The sequence below is a fragment of the Hemicordylus capensis genome, chromosome 2 (assembly GCF_027244095.1).
Source record: "Hemicordylus capensis ecotype Gifberg chromosome 2, rHemCap1.1.pri, whole genome shotgun sequence".
NCBI lineage: Eukaryota > Metazoa > Chordata > Lepidosauria > Squamata > Cordylidae > Hemicordylus > Hemicordylus capensis.
Window position 1 is genome coordinate 181,105,222 of NC_069658.1, and position 18,289 is coordinate 181,123,510.

Genomic DNA, 18,289 nt, shown 5'->3' on the forward strand with positions numbered 1-18,289 from the left:
CCCACCACCTCCAGGAACTCCCCTGAAGGGAGTAAGGTTAAATTTTTTTTTTTTTTTTTGTAATTTTTTTTAAAAAAGTGCATGAACGTTCACAAACCACCCCCCCCGGACAGGCGGGGGGTGTTCAGTCTGCAGTCGGACTGAAGTGTTCGGTCGGACCGAACAGGGCGTGGTTCAGTTTGACCCTGGACCGTTGAACCGAACCGGCTCGACGTCGAACATCGAGCCGGTTTGCATATCCCTAGCAGAGATATAAAGTGTATATAAAATGGAGATAAAGTGTATAAGCCTAAATAACACATACAGGAAAAATAAATAAATAAATAAAGTTTAAACACACCGTTCTCAGTAGGGTTGTGCGTTTTGTATTTTTTCTGTTTCAATTTGTGCCAAATCCAAATCGACGCCATTTTGTATTCTATCTGAAATTAAGCCTTCCGAATCACCCCAGTTTTGTTTTGTATCCGAATTAATCCGAATCTGAATCCAAATTAATTCAGATTTAAAAATGGGTCATGTGGTGAAAAGAGTGGGTGGGGGTTATAGTGCCCAATGAGTGGAAGCTACCACAAAAATTTCAAAGGAATTGGGCAAACTGCTGATTTTTGGTTAATTTTTGAAGTTTGCGCATCTTTCAGATTTTCTCCATAGGGTATGATGGAGGTTTCAGGAAAAGTATAGCTTCATGCGGGGTGCCCAGAGTGGAGTGTGGTTGGTGGTAGTGCCCAGTTGGTGGAAGGAAGCTACCACAATTTTTTCAGAGGAATTTGGCAAAGGGCTGATTTTTAAAGGGCTGAGCCTTTTGGAAGGGCAGTATAAAAGGTATAAAAGTTTTAATAAATAAATAAATAAATAAATACATATAAATAAAGTATTAATCAAGTTACGTGTCTTTCAGATTTTCCTTGTAGGGTATAATGGAGGTTTCTGCAGTCCCATAACTCCACTTGAGGGGCACTGGGGTGGCCCAGAGCAAGTGGTGGTGTAGTGCACACATAGGGTGCCAACCACCCACATGGGTTGCCAATGCATGAAGTACAGGGTTTTGTTGTTCTAGAGGTGTTCTGAGAGTAGATTCTCTAGTAGCATATGAGAGTGGATTCATGGTTTTTCATTAAAAATCTCATTTGCTACCAGAGAATCTAAACTCAACACCTCAGAAACAACAAAGCCCAGTACCCCAATGGGTTAGCAATCGAGGGGGTTGGTTGGCACCCTCTGTGCACTACACCACCACTCACTTCGGGCCATCCCAGTACCCCCCAGGTGGAGTTATGGGGCTGCTGAAACCTCCATTATTCCCTATGGGGGAAAATCTTAAAGATGCGTAAACCTCAAAAATTCTTAAGAAATCAGCCCTTTGCCCTATTTGTAATCTGGGTGCACCACCCTTGGGGCACTGCCACCCAACTCACTGTTTTGCCCCTGAAGCCCCACATAAACAAGTTGAAAGAGTGAAGAGAATGATGAACAACAACACTTAATTTTTTGGCACAGTTATTTGAGAATTTTGCTGCGGGTGAGAGCCTGTCCTGTGGCACTAGCACAGCAGCACAACCCATTTGTGGATTCAAGCAATCTTTCAATAAAAACACTCCCTCCCCATGGAACAGTGACCACAGGTCATTTGAGATAGCAAGATAGACCAATGAGCCAGCGTGGTGTAGTGGTTAGAGTGCTGGACTAGGAACGGGGAGACCGGAGTTCAAATCCCCATTCAGCCATGATACTAGCTGGGTGACTCTGGGCCATTCACTTCTCTCAGCCTAACCTACTTCACAGGGTTGTTGTGGGGAGAAACCTAAGTATGTAGCACACTGCTCTGGACTCCTTGGAGGAAGAGCGGAATATAAAATGTAAAAAAATAAAATAAAACTGCCTTGGTACTACGGAACAGCTCAGGGGCGTAGCTATAATTGAGCGAAAGGGTTCAAAGAACACGAGCCCCCAGCTTCTGAGGGCCCTCCAGCTCCATCCCTCCCTATTTTCTTCATTGTGTCCCTCACTCTGGGGGGCCGCCAGAAAGAGGGATGAACACGGGCCCCCTTTCCCATAGCTACACCTCTGGAACAGCTTCAATTGTTCATTTAACTGAACTGGAGTGAGCCGTAGCCCAAACAAATCAGCCTACTGTTCAGAATTGTTGAGATTTATCATCACTGCATTTAAAAAAGTGCAAAACCATGGATCATGGTTACAAGGAAGAGAGAAGCAACTAAGATTCCTGGGGATGTCAATAGATTGACAGGTGTATTCCCCACCCCCTCCTTTTGTCTCCTGTAGTCCCATGTGGATGACCTGTTCCTGCAATGGCAAAAGTTGTGAACCCCTGGCTTAGAGATCATGTCCCACCAAATTACATTGTGGCCTAAATTACATTAGACTGCTCAACTTGGGCATCAAAACTTAGACACCACTATAACTCATAAAAATCAGAAGAAAAACAAAATAGCTCTTCAAAAGACCCCTGAACAAGTCAAGAGATTCTTTCTAAACCTTTGGAAAGAAAAATCTGTGTAATTTCAGAACTGTCCTAACCAGCTTCTCGAAAAGCTTCTCCACACAATTTATACCATGGCTTTTAGCAAGAACTTTGGAATTGCACTGAGCTCCCAAAGATATTTGGATATTTCTGTCTCAAAATGCTGTCTTCCAAATCCCTTTGCAAGGTCAGTTTGCATTTTAATCACACTGAATACAACACTTAACTAAACTATTCATGCTCAACAGTTTTTGCATATCTTATCTTCTGCTAATCACTCAGTGCCTCAGCTGGAGTGGAGAGAGTCAGAGAAGTCAATTTGAATTGCAATGCTTTTCCAAAGAACAAAGCATTCTGTCCGAAACACAGTCATTTCGATTTGGAAACAAAAATATTTGTTTTTTAATTCTTGATTTTGTTTTGGTTACAAAACCTCCGAAATTGCCATTTTCGGGCACAAAACATTTTGTACCTGAATCGAAATGCACAAGCCTAATTCTAAGCTCCCTGTCATCACAGGGAGGAATGTGAACAAATGCAGTTCTGCACTCATAGGTTTGAATTTGGTCATACCCAAATCCTAAAACAACAACAAAACAGCAGCCTAAGATAGAAGTGCTGGATCGTTTGCTCTAAAGGTCAAACTAGACAAAACGTTTACATTGCTGGTCTACGACCGAAATAAAGTTTTACTTACTTACTTACAAAACGTTTACTGTGTGCTCATTGGTTGAGTGTCTCGTTTGGTCTTTTGTAAACAGCAGCTAGACTGAGGTCTGATCCAGATTGGGACCGCATTTTGGAGGGTTTAACTCTTTCCTTCACTGTAGTCCAATTTGGATTGGGGCCTTATCTGGCTGCTATTTACCTACCACAGAAAGGAAACTCCCACAAGTGGCAATGGCAGCTTCTCTTCCAAGGCAAATCAGAGCCTGATCTGTACTGGGGCTGCACAGCATCCCCCTCCTACAAAACCACAGGGCCGGCCCACCTGTTAAGTGAGCTAAGTGCCTGCTTGGGGCGCAAAGTGGACAGGGGCAGAGACGGCCTGGATCACGGAATCACTGTGGCCAAATAAGGTTGGGGGAGAAAGGCTGTATAGTGTTGCTGTGTTATGTTTATGTTTAGGAAAGGGGTTATTCTTCATATTATCTGCACAGGCAGAGAGAGCCCTGCTGCCAGGGTGGGAAACCCCTAGGGGAGGGAGAGAGAAGTGGGGTGAGGGGCCACTTGAAAAAGTTCTGTTTATGTGTGCTGTTGTGGTGGTAAGGACAGCCTGGGTGAGAAGAGGCAGGGATATCTGTGTATGGTTATGGGGTCCAAAAGTATGAAGACTGGATCCGCTGTAAACACTGGAGAGAAATAGTGTTTAAGAAGATCCTTATGAGGGCTGTGTATGCCTCGTGTGTGTATGAGGAAAGGGGCATTACACTTTACAGGAACAGATTTGTAACCAAGCAACCCTAGGTTTCAGTAGTGAACCAAGGCAATTATTTATTCATTTTATTTATTTATTGCATTCAACTAAAATAAATCTATGAGTAACTTTATTGAAACCCACCAATACCTAGAACACCATGTTATACTTTATCTCAATGGAGGAGAAAATATATAAAGATTCTGAAGTCCTGTACATTATGACAGTATGTTAGATGGTGGCTGTGAAATGAAGGAAGCAGAAGGAAATACTGAAATAAATAGTTTCCTCTGTTGCCAGATTTGGCTTTTTAAAAGCCAAATTTTGGGTTACAGCCCATTTGACTCACGAGTATACCCCTGAGGTTCTGGCCACCCTTTCAAACCTCCCTCACCACAACTTCTCTTACATTGATATGACTCCTGCAGATATCCCGGGACTCCAGCAATGCAACCAGGACAAAGGCTGTTAATGACACCTTTGGTTCACCAAACTGATAACCTCCCTAAAAGGGAACAAAGAAGGGGCAGAAAGATCAGCAGCTAAATGCTGTGTTTAACAAAACATTAATTACAAAGCCCCAACAGCAGTTAGAGCTCAGATACATCAGAAAAGGCAGCAGTATGAAAGCAAACCTGAATATATTAGCTTATAAATTGGAGGAAGGAGATCCACTGTGGGGGGAAAAGATAGTACTTGTGGGGGGAAAAGATAGTGCCCTGCCTCTTTAAGAGGCTGCATGGCCCTCAGGGACATATTCCTGGCAATGAAAAGTGCTTTTGTGGGGAGGGGAGAGAAACAAAATTTGTGTCTTTGTCCCCATCCCCTCATACTGTGCTGTGAGGCAGGCCCTGAGAGCAACTAGTGTACAGATTCCCGGCAAGGGTGGTGCTCTTCCTCAACCCTCCTAAGCCTGCATATCATGTGGGCCACTATTATTTTGATCACAAATATATGTGTGTGTCTGTGTGCCCGAAATTTAATCTTTGGCATTTCCAGTAGAAAGGATGCCACGGGAGCAAGTGGGAAAGACCTCTTCCTGAGATCCTGGGCAGTCACTGCCAAGCAGAGAAGACAATAGGGATGTGCACGAACCTGTTTGGAGGCCTTTTTATGGGCCTCCAAACAGGTTCAAACACAGGCCAGTTTGAAGGCTTGATGGCGGGTGTGTGTGTGTGCCTTTAAGGGCAGGGGAGGGTGCACTTACCCCCCCCCCGCTGTGTTTTCCCCGCAGGTACTCAGTTTCCTCAAAGTCCATCGGGGCGGCAGCATACCTCCCTGCCACCCCATTGCCCCCACTACTGGAAGTAACCAGAATTACTTGATGTGCTTGTGCATCTGGTTACCAAATGCCGGTGGGGTAAATGCAGCAGGTGGGGGGAGTGCACCCTCCCTGCCCTTAAAGGCAGACACCCCCCCGCCATCGAACCAGCCCCTGCCGGTTCTATGCACATTCCTATAAGACAATATTGGGCTCAATGGACATAGCCTGACTTTAATTAATTAATTAATTTTCACCCTTCCTAAAGTTGCTCAGAGTCAGACAGTTTACATTAAAATAAAAACACATAATAAAACAATTAAAATAAAAAATTGCCTTATATCATAACTGATGTAAAGCATATCCATATGTTTATAACTGAGAACTAAGAAATAAACAGGTTACTTACCTGTAACTCGTGATCCTTGTGTGAGCCTCTTGAATTCATATATAATGGAGTGTGCTTGCACCTTTAAGATTCTTAGGACTCTTCTAAAGTTCCTTGTGAGGCTCTAACGTCACCCATATGCAGGCAACAGGTCCATTAATTTAGGCAGTTAGAGTGTCCAACCCTCAGTTCCACAATGACTGCCAAAAGCCAAACAATCATCCACCAACTAAGATGGATGATGGTTTGGCTCCTGGCAGTCGGTTTGGTAAAATAAGGTTATTGAGAGAATATCAACATATGTACATAGTTATACTCACACTTTCAGTGGGGTGGTTGGGTAGGTGGGTCATATGAATTCCCTGAGGATCACTCACTAGTTACAGGTAAGCAACCTGTTTATTCTTGTCAGGATCCTCTGTGAATCCATACATAATGGCGAGTAGTGAGCTTACCATGAAGGTGGTATGGATGCATAATAAAAGTAACTGTTTCCAGACCAACGTACCAAACATTGCAACTTCTGCCACTCTAATGTTTATTGCATAGTGATTTACAAAAGGAATGTCAGAAGACCAAATAGCTGCCTTACAGATATCAAAGAAGTTTGGACCTGCTAAATACACAGCAGCAGAACAGATGGATCACGTGGAATGGGCTTTAATGAATTCAGGCACCTTCAAGTGTTGTCTCTCATAAGATAATGTGATAATAATATTTACCAGCCAGAGTGATAGTGTCTGACTAGTTACTCCCCCCACCCCCGCCCTTATTTTTCCCTTCACAGGAGATGAAGAGATTCTTATCTATTAGTTGCAGATACTGAAAAAGTGACCTTCATGTACATTTTTTTATAACAATATGGAAACCTTTTTTTTTTTTAGGAACATTCCCTTGAACAGAAAACCCACCTTTCTATTGCAGGAAATAATTTGGAGCAGGATTACAGTCAGCAGTCTATATGTGTAAGTGAATTATAGCAACAGTGACTGTATGGTGGCTAAACAATTTTATTAATGCAACATTGTTGATGTGAAATGATAGATATAACTGAAAATGAAAGAGAAACGTATTCCATTATAATACCTATTACTATTTTATTTTCATTTCTATTATTAAGAGTATTTATATTTAAGAATATCTTTTTCTACAAAAAAGGGTACACAAAACAGTGTATGTTCTGAAAAAGATAAGACAATGGTTCTTCCTTGCCCACAGAGGCAATAAAAAATCAAAAGAAAAGACAAATCATGGGCCAAAAAACAAAACAAACAACCTGAGGGATGTTGGATGTGAGAAGGAATAAGACAGTCGTATCAAGAATGTCTGAAGTGCCAAAGAGCAGAGGAAAAATGACACTCACTTTATCATCCCTATACTTTCTATTTCATTCAGGGCTGTTCCTAGTGGGGCATGGGACTAGGGGCGAAGAAGCATGTGTGGGGCCTCCTTAACATTTAAATATAATATACATTATATGTAAAGTACACACACATACACACAAATAACTTCTTTATTTTACACATTTGCATAACTTTTATTCCAAAATTGAATTATCCTGCAATAAAAATCTTGTTCTGGAGGAAGACACTTGGTATTCCCAACATGACTGTACATCTATTGCAAGGGGGCAGGTATTATTTGAACAAGGCACTCCACACGTTTGCATGGAGGCACAATTAATGCAATCCTGCTTTTTGCTCACAGATTGCGACTTCCTGGTTCCTAACCTTGGCCTGCTGACCATGACTACACATGACCCCCAGAGACCCCTTGCAGCCTGAAGCTCCACTTGGTGACCCAAGCTCCCACCTTTCGGTGAATCTGTGCGCCATCACACTGGGACAAGATACTGTGTGGGTGTCACAATAACTAGTGCTGTCAATATTGTAGTAAGTCCAGTATGATTAGATATTCCTATGCCTAGATCAGACAGTCTAGTTGTAGGTGGTTGTAAGGTGTACGCAAGTAGAAAAAGTGGTATCCCAGATGAGGATGCAACTGTTGTTGTTGGTACTGACATGGTATGGAGAGGAGAGCTGGTCTTGTGGTAGCAAGCATGACTTGTCCCCGTAGCTAAGCAGGGTCTACCCTGGTTGCATCTGAATGGGAGACTTGATGTGTGAGCACTGCAAGATATTCCCGTCAGGGGATGGAGCCGCTCTGGGAAGAGCAGAAGGTTTCAAGTTCCATCCCTGGCTTTTCCAAGATAGGGCTGAGAGAGATTCCTCCCTGCAACCTTGGAGAAGCCGCTGCCAGTCTGTGAAGACAATACTGAGCTAGATAGACCAATGGTCTGACTCGGTATATAGCAGTTTCCTATGTTCCTATGAGTTATTGTATGTATCATTGACAGCTTTGGTATTTGGAATGAGACTCTTGTCTCTGCACTGCAATCTATGGTAGTCTATTCCTGGTATTCTTTCCCATCTTGAGTATACAGATGATATTCATAACAGTTCCTCTCTGTGTAATCATTTGTTTGTGGTTGTGGAGAGAACATTTCTAGATCTCCTGTGTCTTGATAGGAGAATCTAGCTCTGCTTTCCATAGACATAGATGAACCCTCTGGTTCTGGTGAGAACTGTGGCAACTGCAAAATGGCATATCTTGCTTTCAGTGGACTTTGATGTTCTTCTGCATGATCATCCCAGTCTTACTACATATTGTCCCTTGTATGGAGGCATAGAAGGGGGTCAATGGAATCTTAATTGCTACTTCCATCATATCAGTCTTACTAGGTGCGTTAGGTACATCATTGCATGAATGCAGTGTTCGGGAGACACAGTGTTCATCGACATCATGGTCTGTTTCACTGTCAACATTTACGTCCTCAGTTCTCCTACCTGTTTTGACACAGTAGCTGTTGATGTGTTTGATCACGAAGTTGCTGAGGGAGAGAGTGTTGATACCGAGAATGTACCACTAGATGTTGTTGGTGCTATAAAGAAGAGTCGCCTTATCGATGCTGAGTTTTCTGGTATCCACAAAGACTTCCATTGTTGTTCTGGCTTCAGTGTCAACAACAGCATTGGCTCCGATTATCTGTATTGAATATAAGTCTTTATCTCTGACTTCTTTTTCCTCCTAACTTTCTCAGTCTGTTCGTGGTCATGCATTCTTTTATTGAACATGTCTCTGAGATAGTAGTTTTAACAATTCTAGTCAATGCAGAAAGTCTTTCTATAGAGTTCGGCATGGATAACATTCTTGCAAGATCTGAGCAGGCAATGTTTCTGTTGATACTGAGATCTCTATCATGGAAAATGTTGGTATTAAAGTAAGTGTCATCATGGAATTGATTGTCTCCAAGATAGATGATAAAGTTTTTTGGTTGTGACTCAGGACCGGGCCTTCCCTGTGGCTGCCTCGAGGGTTTCGAATATGCTCCCTGTCAAAATTAGAGCATCTCCATCTCTGATTCCTTTTAGGAAGACCCTCAAGACACACGTGTCTTCTCTGGTTTTAACTGAAATTAATTTTAAACTCTTTGTTTTTAACCTATGAAATTGTTTTAACTTTTTTTACTCTGTTTTATATTTGTTTTAAATTGTGTACAGTTTAATTTCCCAGAGATACACCTTTCAGGCAAACAATCAGTCAAACAAAGCATAGAGGAGAAGAGCCAGGTTGTATAGGGCAGCTCATAGCCATGATATGACAAGCAGCCTACTTATGCTCCTCCTGGAGCTTTTCCAAAAAAACTTTGCTTGGGCTGGGGGGAGGAGTTCATATGAAGAAACCATTTACAGTGATGTCAGGATGGCAACAAACTCGCCTTGAATAAGCCAATGGCATTATTCAGCATTTTTCCTGACTATTTGCAGCCATTGCACATTATATGAGTCGCATTTTGGTGCAGTGCTCAAAACAGTTTAATTTTGGGCAGTTCCTGCTGCAGTAAAGCCGCCCATCTGGGAAAGCTCCTAGGCATGTTAGTGTTGGCGTTTGTAACTGTTTAGCAAAGCACCAAGAGGAAGCTGCCCACTCCAGTTACGAAGTAGTGCAGAGCTTTGTTTTTGCAGCTATTTAAGAATGGAGATTGTAGTGCAGTCTAAACTAAATAAGGTTTATTAGTTTAGTACATTTGAGATAGTCACCTTAAGTGGCGCAGCGGGGAAATGCTTGACTAACAAGCAGAAGATTGCTGGTTCGAATCCCTGCTGGTACTATAGGAATATGCTGAAAGGAAGATGCTGAAAGGCATCCTCTGAAAGGAGGCGGCAATAGTAAACCCCTCCTACCAAGGAAAACCACAGGGCTCTGTGGTTGCCAGGAGTCGACACTGACTTGACAGCACACTTTACCTTTACATTTGAGATAGGAAAGATCTATCCTAACTATGAGCTACATAATGAATAAGTGGGGGGAGAGAGAGATGCTCCCATCTGCTCTCCAAGAGGAAAGGAAGGAGGACTGACTCACTACAGGAAATACCTGAGGAGTCAAGGCAGGGGTCATAGGGTAGAGGTAAAGCAGGGACAGGTAAGGAAACCCTCAATGCCTCTACTCTACTCTCTACTCTCAATGCCCCTAGTGGTCATTAGGATAGTTGGTGCAAGAGTTCGATGCACTGGAACTCCATCTCCAACAGTTAGACACAGGTTGTGCCTATAGGAAGTTGGTAGCTTTGCCTCACATCTAATGTACTTTTTGAATGACTTAGGAGTGCCCATGAATAACTTAACATTTCTCTCACATTTTCAGATTTGTGGCTCTCTGTCCAGAACAGCAAGTATCTCGATCTGCTGGCTAGGGGTCGAAGATTTAGGTGCTAACTGCCTAAATTAACGGATTCATATCCCAATGTGGGTGACAGAGTGTCATGAGGAACTTTAGAAGAGCCCTGAGAGTCTTAAAGGTGCAGGTGCACTCCTTTATGTATGGATTCACAGAGGATCATGACAAGGATTCTTGGGCATCAAGATCTGATGAGGAACCCTTCAAAGAGGGTTCCTCCAGCCTGATGAGGAACCCCCAGCCTGCCTCTCTGACAAGAAACCTCCATTCAGCCTCTCTGTCAGTTCCAAGCTGCGGGTCCCTCTGGAGCACAGCGTTGCACCCTTCTCCTCTGCAGATCGGCAAGGTGATGTAACCCCCATGGAGTAGGGTGGTGAATGGGTCCTAACCCCTGACCTTGGGAGAGTTGCCCATGTGGCTGCTGGGCCTCCAAGAGCTTTTCCATTGCCGAGCCCAGGCAGAGTGACAGCAGTGGTGAAATGCATGGCTGCCAGCCCTTTGACTCCGGAAAGATCACCTTGTGAGGAAGAGGGGTCTCCTTGTGAGGAAGAGTCAGAACCAGAACCAGCTGCAACAGATGAGGCGGAGGAAGACCAAGAAGTAAGTGGAAACATCTTGGCTCCTATTTAAATTCTGTAGCTCCAGTTTCCAGTCGCTGGTACAACATCTCCTGCTTAGCTCCGCAAACCACCCTGAACCTTGCAGGCAGGACTTAGCCTGCTGTGTGAGCATGGACCCTGGCTGCCTTACCATGTTGCCCTCTAGTGGCTCAACCATGGTACTGCAAACCACACCACTGCCCTGACCAGGTGGAAAAAAGACAATGGGCTTATTCAAGTATCATCAACAGTAGCAAGAATGCCCACCGTCATTGATGTGCTCGATACAGGGGCTTCTTCAGTGAATACTCCATCTGGTTTTTGCCTCTCCAGAATCAGCCATTTCACACTTCCACAGAGGACCGTGGAATCAATACTTGCTAGTTTGCTAGCCATGGCAAAGACCTTTGCGATGTATGCTGTTATCCTGTAAAGAATGTGGTGTGTTAGTTGAACTATCTCCATGTTTTTAATACACAGTAAGCTACCCACCTTATGTTAGGTCATGAATTAAAATGACAATCTATGTTGATGAGGGAACTAAGGCTTGTCCAAAGTCTTGCACAGAGTGCTTGCTTACAGCTTAGCTTCTGTGAACCCACACTCTCCCTTGTTTTTTCCAGCCTCAGTCCTTGAAGCTATTCACACGGGCAGGCAAAACTAGGCTAAGGAAGCCCACTCACGCAATGCATGGTGGGAGCTTGGGGTGGGGGGCATGTGTCCCAGCACTCAGACCCTCTAAGCTGCCGGGAGCAGCTGGTAATTGTTTGGGTGGGCAATCCGCCCACCGAAGAAGTAGCCCTCGGTTGTCTGCAGGGAGGTATGATTTTTAAGGCTTCCTCCCTACTAGCCCTCTTGCCCTTTCTCACTGATTGTGAGAAAGGGCTCCTTGCCTCTTCTGCATAACAGCCCTGCTGTTACTCCTCTGCAACTGGTATTTAGAGGTTTTATTGTGGTTTCAGGCAAACACAAAAGCTTTTAAATTTGAAACTTTTAATTCTGACAACCAGCCTCTTCCAAAATTTATCTTAAGACAACCGTATACATTTTAAACAAAAACATGGTCTGCTATGGTTGTCAGTTCTAAACTTTTAAATCGGACAACCAGTCTCTTGCAAAGCTTATTTTAAGTTGTAGAATGTACTTGTGCTTAACAGAAAATATAACCAGGGAAGTATTTAAGCATAATAAGAATAAAATACTTGCTCTGTCTGCTTATATATTCTCAAGATCTAATTAATTCATTTGAAACAGAGCTATTTGAAATGGAGCCTTGCAAATACCAGTGCTATGCATATTAGTCCTAAATGCTGGCCTTGCCACCTTGCCTTGTCGTTTGCCACACAATCATTCAGATACTTTCCCAAATGCCCATCTTCCCCCAGTTTTGTGCCCTCTATGTACTCCATCTATCAACTGTATTGCTCACTGGTTTATTATTATTATGCTAAATAATATTTATATAGGGTATAATATCTATATATAGACAGTTTCCCTCAGCTTCAGTGCTGCCCCCAAGCTGCAGAGGAAGAGGGCTAGGACAGAAAGACCAAGGAGAAGTGTGGGTACCTGGAGGCTAAGTTGTAAGCGAACACAAATACACACTGTAGAATGTGTTTACCATGTACGTTGTGTACGGTAAGGCAGACCTCTTAACTTACAATTCCTTGTTTTTTTACGTACACATCTTAACTCTACTCTTAAAACAAAGATATTTTTTTTAATCCTAGAATTGTAATTCAGCCCAGAATACCCCCTCATTGATCCACACTGCTGACAAAAAACAGTTCATGCTTTAATGATTTCATAGAAAATAAAATCCAACTCTCCAAGTTCTTAGATAGCAGTGGAACATAGGAGGGCATTATGAGGCTGACAACTAAAACAGAAAGTCATGGAGGGAGGTTTTCTTTGGCAGAAATCATGGCAGTGAAACTTAAAATCAATATAGGTTTGTAGTATATCCTTGTAGCGGATTTAACCCAGCCTTTGTCTCAAAGCAAGCTCATGTGAGGTGAAGAAAAATGCTGGATCATCCTCTCTCTCTCTTTCACCCATAAAAGCTGTTCCTTTAAACAGTTCCTTTAGTAGCTCAATCACTGCCACCACGCCCACTTCTTAACAGAGTTTAATCCCCCCACCCCGGTGTGGGCAAAATTCCAAGGAACTCTCCTTCTCTTTACCAGTGGAAAAGTACAAAAAATACCCTCCACATGCAAGCCTACACGCGATGAGGAAACATTGGTAGGGTTGCTGAGCAATCAAAATTAAGACGTGTTTTGCACCAGAGTAAACCCCTTTTTAGCCCCCCCCTTTCCTGAGTTAAAAATCCACTCAAAGAGGCTGGTTGAGGTTTGCAAAGAACAAAAAAGAAAAAGAAACTTTATTCAAAATACTAGAGACTGCTTCAGTCTGAGGATGTCTCATCTTTTTAGTTGCAGGTAAAGGAAACACTCAGTAGATTCAAAAATACTTCAAAAAGCACCCTCAAATGATATTGGGGTGACACACTTTAAAAATCATGGTTACCTGGTTGCAAAGAACATAGATGTAAGAAAATATAAAAAAGAACCCTTTAAGAATTTAAAGAGACTTTTGCAACGCCCTGCTGGAATGGCACCAGCACAATTTCTCTTAGCTTGTTATGTTACCGATAGACAAACTTAGATCAATATCCAGGATGCACAATGCACATGAAAGAAAAATAAGTTTCTAATGCCACAGCTGTCTAACAGTTCCCTAGTCTAAACTCTCCCCAAAGTCAAAAGCCCTGGCTTCCTTTGCCTTGAACTCACCAGAACCATGGTAGAGAATTCAGGTTTCCTTCCCTCCTGGCTTCCCTGGATTTGCAGAGAGATTTTTCTGCAGCCATACTTTGTGGCCACATCTCCTGACCTCCAGCCAGCTCATTCTTCTTGAGAGAAATCTCCAGGCTAGCTTTTGACCATGAGGGAACAAAATACCATTGCTCCTCACTAAGCCTTTTTGCCTGTGCTTTCCTCATCTCCTACCAAGCTCCTTCTGAACAAAGACACGCTTCTCTTCCTGCTTCATGGGCCTCAGGGTCCCACCCACTGTGTGCTGAGTGGCTGACCCCTAGAAGTCACTGCCTCTCAATCAAGACAGGGTTCACTTTTGGTTCACTCTTTAGGGGAGAGGGAGGGCTGATCGTTACACTCCTAAACCACCTTTTAAGAACAGTGCTTTTCCTCTGAAGCATGAAGAGCTTCAAATAATGCCTTTTAACAATATAGTGGCTTACATACTGGGCAGACATCTATGCATGTAAGAGAGAGGTGCACTGTAGTGACCAGCCTCCCCTCCCTCTGAAGAGTTATCAGGAAGTAAACCTTTGTCCTGACTGACAGGCTGGTGAACTCCAAGGCTCACCCAATCAGTACACCAGGAGGGTGGGACCTAGACAGCTGTTGCTGGGAATTCTGGGAAGTCAGTGCAGAGAGTGTGGTCTAGCAGGAAGTCGGATGCCTTATGGCGGAGCTGCAGGATAATCTCTCAGGGTGAGACATCTGCAGGAGGCTTGATTCTCATCAGGAGCTTGGTGAGTTCAAGGGGACGGGAAGCCAAGGCTAGTGGTTTGGGAAGTCTAGGGCAGGAGAAAGTGTTTTAGTAAGAATTTGTGTTAGAATTTCTGTTTCTTTGGTGTGTGTGCTTTGCATTTTCTAAATATCTATTATTTGCAACTAAGTAACTAAATTTTAAAGTGTGCCGCCACAGCATCATTGAGGCGCTTTTGAAGTATTCTTGTAACCAACTAATTATTTTTGAAGTGTTTCTAAAAATTATTTATTTATTTGATTTCTATGCTGCCCTTCCAAAAAGGGCTCAGGGCGGTTTACACAGAGAAATAATAAATTAGTAAGATGGATCCCTAACCCCAAAGGGCTCACAATCTAAAAATAAACATAAGATAGATACCAGCAACAGTCACTGTAGGTACTGTGCTGCGGGTGGATAGGGCCAGTTACTCTCCACCTGCTAAATAAAGAGAAGCACCATGTTAAAAGGTGCCTCTTTGCCAAGTTAGCAGGGGTTAAAAATCTGAAAGCCTCAGACAGAACCAGTCTATATTAATTGAATAAAAGTTTTTTTCTTTGTTATTTACCTTGTAAAGCCTCCAAGGGTGGTTATTAACCAGCAGGGGGGCTGCGAAAGTGTGTGTGTGGGTGTTTCTTTGGTGCAGAACACGTCTCAAAGACAGCTTGGCCAAATTAATAATTAACTTCACGTTCAGGCAAAACACCCAGGAGGGAAAGGTTTTTTTTCTTTAGTCTTGCCTGTTAGCAAAAATGGGGAGCAGATTTTTGCATTTGCTCAGTACCCAGCTATAGAGGGACCTTGGACTAAAGCACTCAATTCAATGGTCCAGTTCTAGGCTAGTCTTAGAGTGCTTGGTGGTAGCAGGAACCTACCAGAACTTCTAGGTTTTCCCTTTTGGGTCTTGAAAGTTACAGATTTTTAAACCAGCCATTCTGCATCTCAGAGCACAAGACAGGGATGACTCAGCACTAAAGTCTTCCTCTGTTGCAGAACTGGTTTAGACCGGTCAGGGAGATTATCCAGTAACCTGGCCTGAGTCAGGAAAGGCATTTTCCACTACCCACAATCTGCTACACGCGCACAGCTTGTGAGCCACTGTAAAGCATGCACATGCTGCTCCCAAAGGCAGGGCTGCTGAGTGCCTACTGAATCTTGTGAAGATGCAGCTCCTCCGACACTACTCTCATTGGGAGTAGTGTTGGAACTGCATTTTCACAATGCTTAGCAGGCATTCAGCAACCCTGACTTTGGAAGCAGCACAAGTGTGCTTTACAGTGGCTTGCAAGTTATGGGTGCACCTCTCTCTTACATGTATGGGTATGTACAGTTGAAAATGAGATTTGTAATACACATATTTTGTATTCCTCTCAGAGAACAACAATCTGCTACAAGTCATTTGAAGTCATTTGAAGAGTCCCTGTGTGTGGCATGTAGTTGGTAGCTATAACTTAAATCCAGCCCTTTCCCCTGCTGTGCAAGACAATTGGAAAATGTCTCTAGAATTAAAAAAAAATTTTTTTGGCCCCCCAAAATATTTGGCCATTAAAAATGATTAAAAATTCTTGGTGCCTTTGCTGGGTGTTAGAAACAGCATGAACCATTACTTTTTTGGCCTTACAATGGGGCTTTCATCCCCCACCCCCACCCCCAAAAATATCTGCTTTAAAAGTACTTAGGAAGTTAATCAAAATAGCACTGGGGCAAGTCTTTGGAACATGAAATATCTAGAAATTTGGAAGCTATGGAAAGCATTTTTGTCCAATATACAAAATTGTTCACTGCAATCTTGGATGAATTTCAGAAGTGGAATGCACAAGATAGAAAGGCTCAAGCCATTTAGTATTGTTGTTGTTGGCTGATACGATGCATTAAGGAAGACAGAGTGATGCAGGGTGCTGCAAACTTGGAAGCAGTCTCACTGTTGTAGGGAATAGGTGGTAGTACTACCCACGTTCCTGCATTTCCCCTTATTTGCAACAATGGGAAGAAATATGACAATACTGGTGGTGCAACTGCTTGTACTCCACAGCAGTGCTGCTGCTGCTGTGTTTGGAGCAGCGGCATCACAAGTCACTCCATCTCCTTTACCCTTGAACATCATGGCAGACATTATTTCTAATGCACCTTCAATAATTAGGTACTACTGTACGTTTAAAACAACTAAAACTTTTCCTTACATTTTGCTCGATCCTTTCTCCAAGAAATGTGGGGCAAAATATGCTGTTACCCTCCACCTACCGCTGCATCAGATTAGGCTGAATGGGGCCACAGCTCAGTGGTAGAGCATCTGCTTTGCATGCAGAAGCATGTCCCAGGTTCACTCCTTAGCATTCCCAGGTAGGCTGGGAAAGACTGAGCCTACCTTGGAGTGCCGCTGGAGTGCTGCTGCCAGCCGGTGTAGATAATACTGAGCTAGATGGACCGATGATCTGACTCAGTATAAGGCATTTTCCAATTTTCCTATGAAGGAAAGTGATTGGTGTAAAGTCACTCAGTGACCTTCATGGCTGAGTGGAGATTGTAATCTTCTTGGTCCAAGTCTACACCACACTGGTTCTTGTTACATGTCCTGTCCTCAGGCATAACATCAGACAGGAGAGATATAAAAATGGGGAGAAGGGAAAGTATAGCCGGGAGATTCATTCAGGTATGCTAGAATCAAAAAGCAAATGCAGTAAAGGTAGGGGCCAAATCATTCTAATGGCAGGCAAGCAAAAAGACCAAGAGGGGGCACAGAAAGAGGGATAAATAGCTAAATGGGGGCGGGGGGAGAATGAAGACATTTGAAAGTCAATATAAATTTAAATCGAACATATGAAGATAATTGGGACCTTTCCAGATGGTGGTTTATTCTATTGTGTATACTTATGGACACATTTAGCTCCATTATTTTCAGTGGGGCTAACTCCCAGAAAAAGAGTACATAGGATTGCAGCTAAGTTATTAAAAGGAAAGGTTTGGGTAGGAAAAAAGTATTTCAGGAAGTGGTTAATCAGCAACAATATCAGCAACAATATCCAGAGAGCAGGAAGACACTTAAAACAACACACTTGTTTCTTTTCTTTTCTTTTTTAAAACCATGGCACTCCTAAACGGTGCAGTTGTGCTAATACAACATCCGTGCCTCATTCCAAGCTCCACAGGAGTCAGAAATGGAGATGAGATGCTGCGAAAGTTAGGTAAACTGGAAGTGTGTGCAACATATTTACATTTCAAAAGAGACAGTCTTGGAGGGGAGATGTGAGGACAGGTAGCCAATTGGCAAAGTTCTGCCCCAACGCACAGATTTAAAAATAGCTAACTGTGTATACAAAAGAGAACCTGCGAGAACTGCTGCTTGTGGAAATGCGGTTTCTCTTCCACATACAGTTCAATGCAGAGTCCCACAGAAGTGCAAAAAGCCCTCCATCTGGAAGCACCCTTGGAAAGCCCCTCAGTGGCCAAAGGGCATTAATATCACAGAGATTCTGTACTTACCAAGTGCCCGACTTGCTGTTGCTATAAGGGTGATAGGAGTGGTCAGCTTGCTTGTATTTCAGCTGCCGTGTATAACCTGAAAATGGAGGAGGGCAAAAGGTGTGGAAAGCTGGTCCAGCTATTTAAAAGCATGTATCCAGATAGGCAGAATCAAGGACATTGTTCTTGCACAGAAAGACATCTTGCTCTCCCTCCTTTTTTGCTGCACTGTCTCATCTGTACTGCTTTTCCTTTGCATATTCACCTTGATTTGCATTCTTTTCAAGCTTTCCTTTTGGGTCTCTTGGCATGGGAATTCCAAATCCAAATTTCGCCAATGGTTCAGACTATGCCAGTTGGGGTACTGAAGGGAAGCAAGGGCAGCTCT

At 43.1% G+C, this 18,289-nt stretch overlaps 2 protein-coding genes across 12 annotated transcripts in view; one reads left to right on the forward strand and one right to left on the reverse strand.

Moving 5' to 3' along the window:
• ZGLP1 (zinc finger GATA like protein 1) overlaps positions 1-11,309 on the forward strand; it is a 64,789-nt gene extending 53,480 nt beyond the window's left edge. For all 7 annotated transcript variants that reach the window (XM_053303326.1, XM_053303328.1, XM_053303331.1 and 4 more), the window contains exons 7-9: positions 6,433-6,513; positions 7,256-7,404; positions 10,256-11,309. The gene's annotated coding sequence lies outside the window, so the exon portion shown is untranslated. The remainder of the gene's footprint in view (positions 1-6,432; positions 6,514-7,255; positions 7,405-10,255) is intronic.
• LOC128347948 (complement C3-like) overlaps positions 1-18,289 on the reverse strand; it is a 136,900-nt gene that overhangs the window by 34,193 nt on the left and 84,418 nt on the right. For all 5 annotated transcript variants that reach the window (XR_008317844.1, XM_053303318.1, XM_053303317.1 and 2 more), the window contains exons 25-27: positions 17,923-17,998; positions 11,155-11,314; positions 4,309-4,404 (exon numbers count right to left, since the gene is read on the reverse strand). Coding sequence is in view for 4 of the 5 variants with exons in the window: in XM_053303318.1 (XP_053159293.1) it covers positions 4,309-4,404; positions 11,155-11,314; positions 17,923-17,998 (332 nt within the window). In the remaining variant the exon portion in view is untranslated. The remainder of the gene's footprint in view (positions 1-4,308; positions 4,405-11,154; positions 11,315-17,922; positions 17,999-18,289) is intronic.